We start from the raw sequence: 6,591 nt of genomic DNA, 5'->3' as shown, positions 1-6,591 counted from the left end.
CCTCTCATGGTCCCTTCCCAGCCCTCTGCAAGATTTAAAGGAGGGATGCTTTGCCCTAGCCCCCACAGAATGCATCTTAAATACAGGTGTATGTCACTTAATAACGGGATATCTACTAAGAAATGCATTTTAGGCAATTTTGTTGTTGCATGACCACCACAGAGGCATTGACACAAACCAAATGGTACGGCTGTCTGCACATCCTGGGTCTACCACATGACCCTTTGCCCTGAGGCCATGACCCACACAGCATGTGACTGCACCAAATACCGAGGCAACCCTAACCCCATGGTTGAGATATTTGTGTATGTGAACATATCTGACCATAGAAAAGGTACAGGAAATATATGGTATGAAGGCTAAAAGAACATACCTGTACAGGGCACCCATCATGCTCAAAGCTTGCAGGTCTGGAAGTTGCTCTGGGTGAGTGAGTGAAGGTCTAGGGCATTACTGTCCACTACTGTAGACTTTACAGACACTGTGTACTTAGGCTACACTAAATTTATTCAAAAATATAGTAATTGTGCTATGACACCATGAGGGTCACAACATTACTAAGCAATAGGAACTTTTCAGCTCCATTGCAATCTTACGGAACTACTTTTGTTACTGACCAAAATGTCATGATGTGCAAAATAACCATCTCTTTGGTTCTCATTATAATGGGAATCAAAGAACTGTAGTAATTGTGTCCTCTCAGGGTTTAAGCTCTTTGCTTCAGTTGATAGGATCTTCAGAGAACAATGTTAGGCTCCCAAGTTAGTGGCAATCTGAAGTTGTACACTGGAACTGGTTTGGGGGTGAGATTTGCCCGTGGGCTGCTAGAGCCCTCCCTGGCCTTCACTGATGGGGACAGGGGAATTGGCATACCTCAGGGCCTGGGTGTGGGTACACACTCCTTAAACGCTTAGCATTAGGGGAGCCAGTCACTCTGGAACTCCTGGATTTGTGGGATTTGGAGTCAAAGAAGCCAGGCAAAGGTTCTAGCGTCTCCCAGAGATTTCCGGCCTGCCGTGTCACAGACTCTGAGAGCTCCGACAAAGAGCCTCACAGGTCAGTGTGGTGGCTCAGGCCTGTAGTCCTAGCATTCTGGGAAGCTGAGGCCGGAGGATCCCTGGAACTTGGGAGTTCAAGAGAAGCAAGAGCAAGACCCTATTTCTACTAAAAATAGAAAAATTAGCCAGGCATTGTGGTGGGTACCTATAGTCCCAGCTACTCGGGAGGCTGAGGAAGGACTGCTTGAACCCAGTAGTCTGAGGGTGCTGTGAGCTAGCTGACACCATAGCAATCTAGCCTAGGTGACAGAGGGAGACTGTCTCAAAAATCAAACTATAAAAGCAAAGAGCCCCTCAGAAGTATTTTGTTAGCTCTTGCATTTCCCAGTCAAATAACTCACAGAATTCTGTTAATGGAACACTTCCTAACTTCCTTCAGAAGTGTCACCAGCATTCTCTGGGAGACACTGGTGCTGTGGAGGAACCCTGGTTCCGAGCCTGGGTTTGGCTCCCAATACACCGGCCCCACAACTCTGAGGAGTATCTGCCCTGCCACAGATGGCAGTGACAGGCCAGTCCTGCCTGCATTGTAGGGGTAAAATGCAATGGAGCTGGGAGCTTCTGAATAGATGTCAGGTTCCCACTCACTGGCTGAGTCAGTCAGCCAGGTGGGTGCCCAGAAATCTGCATTTTACACACACAGGCCCATGCCTTCCACTTCGGAGCTACCTGGTGTCTGCATAACGCTATGTCAGTGGCCCATTATTACAACTGGAGGGAGAAGACAGTTTTCAAAAAGGTCTTCAGATGGAGCACTTTGGGGCTCTGCAGACCTTCAGGTTGCCACCTGATGTTCTGTGCACCAATTTCCCTTCATTCACTGGGAATCACATTAACATTGCGGAAAAGCACTCAGAAGAGCTAGCACAGGGCCTCAGCCAGCACGCCCAGCCCCGCCCCCACAGCGCTGGCCTCTGCCCCATGCAGCACACACTGGGACAGTGCTAACCCCGCTATTACCTTATTTACTCCTTACAAGTGCCCTATCTAGAAGCTTGTATCTTCATCTTACAGATGGGAAAATAAATTTAGCCAGAGGTTAGGCAACTCACCCAAAGTTACACTGCTATGAACAGTAAAAAAGCCTGGCTTACAGCTTTGATTCCTGATACATGCAGTCTCTAACATTCAGGCACTCAATTGATTAGTCTAAGATTTGGTATTGTTTTCTATGCCTAGATTCCTCAGATTCACACAAAATCCAGCAAAACTGTCACTTTCTGCAATGAGTTAAAGTTGTGAGCAAACAAAATAGGTGAGGATTAAGTGGAAATGTAGGCATCAACTAATTGTAGAGCAACATTTTGGGGCAATTGGGGAAATGAGATCAGGGACTGGGCACCAGATGTTCTTGTTTAACTTGGTGGCTGTGCTGAGGCACTGTGGCTCTGTCAAATATACAAGGGTAAAACATGTCTTGGATGCGTCATTAAAAAGATGAACAAAGAAAATGCAGCAAAACTTTGACATTGTTTTAGGTGGTTAATGAGTAACAGTTTTTGTACGCTTGAAAGTTTCATGATTAACAAAAAACCCTCCTCCACTTAGAAATGGAGATGGCTGAAGCTGGCTGAGAATATGCATTTCTTAGTCAACATGGTTTCTAGAGGGTGGCACCTGTGGCTCAGTCAGTAGGGCGCTGGCCCCATATACCGAGGGTGGTGGGTTCAAACCCGGCCCGGGCCAAACTGCAACAAAAAATAGCTAGGCATTGTGGCAGGCACCAATAGTCCCAGCTACTCAGGAGACTGAGGCAAGAGAATCACTTAAGCCCAAGAGTCTGAGGTTGTTGTGAGATGTGATGCCACAGCACTCTACCAAGGATGACAAAGTGAGACTGTCTCCAGCTTCAGCTCCACCCAGCTCCAGGCTCCCAACACACAGTGGATGTTTACTTACTAAGGTTCATTTTTAATAATGTTTTTATTCCATGATGACAGCCTGCACTATCTCTTCTACTACCCTGAAGTATCTGTGTCTGAGGCCCTTTCTACCCCAACTCTGAGGGGTGTGAAGTGGTGAGTGGTGGGGGGCTACTGTAGAGGGTGGCCCCTCCCTAAAGCTGAACTAGGTCTGGAGTACCCTGGACGATGCCCTTCCACCTGGCCCTTGGTTTGCCGGAAACTGGAATGGTGAAACCTGGTTCTGTCTGGGGGCATAGCCTCTCCCTGGATGCGTGGACAGCTCACAAGTCAGACAGAAATACCATCCCCAGCAGGGTGCTTGGGGACAATTCTTACTTCATTCAGTAACAGGAATAAGCCAAAACTAACATGTAATAGTAATCCAATCTTCTTACACTAACAATTCCCTAGACAGCAATAAAATAAAGGGCAAAAATCAACATGATTACGCAAAGGTTTTTTTAAACTTTAAATTAAAAAAAAGCATTTTCACACAAAGGACATTCAATTTGTCTGCTTTGAGGAAACAGCAAAGGAAGTAAAAGGTGAAAAAAAAAATCCCTAAAAACCAAATCCCAGTTAATGATAAAAATAGATGTATCCTCCATAAAAATCTGGACTAAACTACCAAGTCATTCATGGATACTCAGTATTCAGAGCATGAGGTGAAATACCAAAAGAAAAAATATTGTGATACTGCCATTGGGCTACTGGCCTTGGCCAGCCTGCTCTCACGGGCGCCCCAGCCGCCACTGTTGGAAGCTTCGGTGTGCGGGGTGCCTCCCACCCTCTGCAGACCTCCAGGCCTTCAAAGCTCTTCCTTGGTCCTGCTCAGTTTTGTAGCATGTTCTTCCACAAACTTGCTCAAATGCTCCAGATCTCTGTCTCCACCCTCAAATTTAATTGGATTCTTTTTGTCCCCACGGGGGGCAAAGTAGATGGTGGGGAAGCCCTCCACCTTGTATCGGTCACTGGTGATGTCATTGGCGGTGGCATCCATCTTGGCAATGACCAGGCCCTTCTGGCCCTTGTACTTCTTGGCCAGGCTGGTGTACACAGGCTCCAGCTGCTTGCAGTGCCCGCACCATGGTGCATAGAACTCAATGAGGACATCGTTCTTGGGGTCCATCATGATGGAGTCGAAGGTCTTCCCTACCACGACCTTGACTGGCCCTTTGTTGTTCTTTGGCACTGGCTGGGATTTGATGATGGGCTTTAGTTTTCCTGCCAAGGAAAGCAAGCAGGGGAGCCAGTGTTAGTGCTGAAAAAGCCCACACCCTGGTGGCCCTCTCTTAACCAGGCAGCCAAACAGGAGGACGGGGTAGTCAGAGGGGGAGAGTCACATGCTGCCAGGACAGGGAGGACCTTGTCTGCAATAGCCCCACCCTATCAATAGGCAGTTTATTTCTCTGGCTGTTATCTTCCTCTCTCCCCATTGCTATAAAAGCCACAGAAGGTGCTGGGAGATCCTACTCCAGGCCTAGTGGGCCATTTGGTCCTGTCCAGGGAGAGGCACTACCCAGTGACAAGGAGTTTTGAAAGCTGGGCCTGAGGGCCTGTGAACCACGGTGGGGAGAAGCCCCCAAAAGCAGGCATCAGAACAATGTGACCGGCCCAGAATTTGGCCGGCTCTGGATAGCGAGGGTGATTTCCTCAACCAAGATCCACAGAGATACTCTATTTAAAGTCTCAATTTCCAATTGTTCCAAAACTTCTAAAGTTGTCTTGGTGGTTTGGAGTTTGGGGACACCCTTGGCCCTTCCCTGGACACGATGTCAGAAAGCCCCACATGTAGCAGGCTGGCAGGGAGCTGCCGGCTGACCTGGGGGACCTGGTGGCTGTGGCCAGAGCACCACATGCCACACCGCCTGCCCAGGACAACAGCTGCTGAGGGGAGACCTCAGTCCTGGCTCACCTTTTTTGAAAGCTGTGACAAACTCGCGGAGCACATCGGAATCAAACTCTTCTGGCTCCATTGCGAACTTCTTCCCGCTCTCGTCCAGGATGGCTGCGTTGACATCCTCCCCGCTCTCACTGAGCCCCAAGTCCTTCACCTCCGTAGAGTAGTCCTCCTCGTCAGCAATGGCGAAAGTGTACTCAGGGAAGTCCTTGGCCACCTCCAGGACTTTGTTCCGCCAAAACTGAGTAGCTGAAATGGACCAAGGGCTGTGAGCCAAGTGGCTAAGCAGAGCAATAGCTCCAGCTTAGAGTCCGAGGTGAAACCTAAGATTCTGTCACTGATGTTCTGACAAGGCACAAACTCTGGATTTACCTTAATCATGAGAAAAGCATTCCTCAAAAAGCCACACTTTGTTAGCGCTGGACCACGCTGTGAGCCCAGGGGCTCCATGAGGCCTGAGCCCAGGTGGCACAGCCGGAGTGCCTGCCTGAAGTAGAGGCCGGTCTAGTCCTAGCCCTGCAGCCTCTGAGTACCTCTAAGTCTCAACTTTAAGAGGAGCTGGACTTGGCTCTAAGCTCCCTTCTTGCTAAAAAGGGAAAGAAAAAAAAGTAGTCACAAAAAACAGGAGGAAACATAACCCTGAAACGATGATTAAAAATAAAAACACACACCTGAGCCACCACCCTGCCAGGGCCCTGGGGCAAGATTTCTAAATGCGTGGGTCTGTGCCCCAGCCCAGGCACAGAGGGCCACTCACCCGCTCTGTAATCAAAGCTGAAGTCCACGCTGTAGTAGACCACCACCAGGGGGCGCTTGCTGTACCGCTTGGCATCGTTGGCGGTCTTGCGGTGGCCCACCAGGGGCAAGGCGTGATTCACCACATAGTCCTTGATGGCTGACCCCTCTGTAGAACCCTGCTTCAAAGAGGGGACAAGTGACAGTGGGCCCCAACAGGAAAGGGGCCAGCTGGCACTGTCAGTGAGTGCACCACAGACATGTGTATGGAAGTGACTCAGAAGTGGAGGTATCTAAGGGATCAGTCTCAGGAGGTGACACTCACTCAAGCACACCCCAGTAGTCCCCTGCTGCCCTTTGGGCCCCCTTCCCTCCAGTGAATACTTAAGTGGTTCCTGGGGCAAAGGGAGACCCTATGCCCTTTCCTGGGGGGTCTAGGTTCACTGAGCCCAGTGAAGGCCTGGCTCTTGGACAGCTTGGATGGCGGCAGCCGCTTACATGGGTGGAGCTGTGCAGAACTTCCCACCTTCAGCCCCCAACCTTCACAACAGCCCTGCAAGGCCCACAGGACACAGGACAAGTGAGGGGAGCCAAGTTCACATGGCTAGGAAGTGGCCGAGCAAAGCTTCGTGTTCTACCTGGAGAAACCCCATGTTACATCAACACTGCCTCAAAGGAGACTCTGGAGCCAGACCGAGCTGAGAGAAGCCAGAGGCTGTGGAGAGGCACAGTGGCACTGGTGGTCCTGGGACAGGCGCAACAGCACAGCACTTAATGGCTGGATCAGGAGGCTGTTTGTGGGATGTTATTGTCAGATGTGGCAGGTGCGGCTCAGTGCCTGTGGCTCAAGTGGCTAAGGCGCCAGCCATATACACCTAAGGTGGCAGGTTCGAATCCAGCCCGGGCCTGCCAAAACAACAACGACGGCTGCAACCAAAAAATAGCCGGGCGTTGTGGCGGGTGCCTGTGGTCCCAGCTGCTTGGGAGGCTGAGG

The 6,591-nt window shown here is 50.1% G+C and overlaps 1 protein-coding gene across 1 annotated transcript in view; it reads right to left on the bottom strand.

Moving 5' to 3' along the window:
* Positions 1-2,962: 2,962 nt before the first annotated feature.
* The window catches only part of PDIA4 (protein disulfide isomerase family A member 4), a 24,443-nt gene continuing 20,814 nt past the window's right edge, over positions 2,963-6,591 (bottom strand). The window contains exons 8-10 of the mRNA XM_003792066.3: positions 5,620-5,776; positions 4,878-5,111; positions 2,963-4,186 (exon numbers count right to left, since the gene is read on the bottom strand). Coding sequence (XP_003792114.1) covers positions 3,771-4,186; positions 4,878-5,111; positions 5,620-5,776 — 807 coding nt within the window. The 3' untranslated portion in view covers positions 2,963-3,770. The remainder of the gene's footprint in view (positions 4,187-4,877; positions 5,112-5,619; positions 5,777-6,591) is intronic.

This window comes from Otolemur garnettii, unplaced genomic scaffold (assembly GCF_000181295.1).
Source record: "Otolemur garnettii isolate 467f Iridium unplaced genomic scaffold, OtoGar3 scaffold00053, whole genome shotgun sequence".
NCBI classification, from domain to species: Eukaryota; Metazoa; Chordata; class Mammalia; order Primates; family Galagidae; genus Otolemur; species Otolemur garnettii.
The sequence above is the reverse complement of the archived record's forward strand: the minus strand, read 5'-3'. Positions and strand labels throughout refer to the sequence as shown.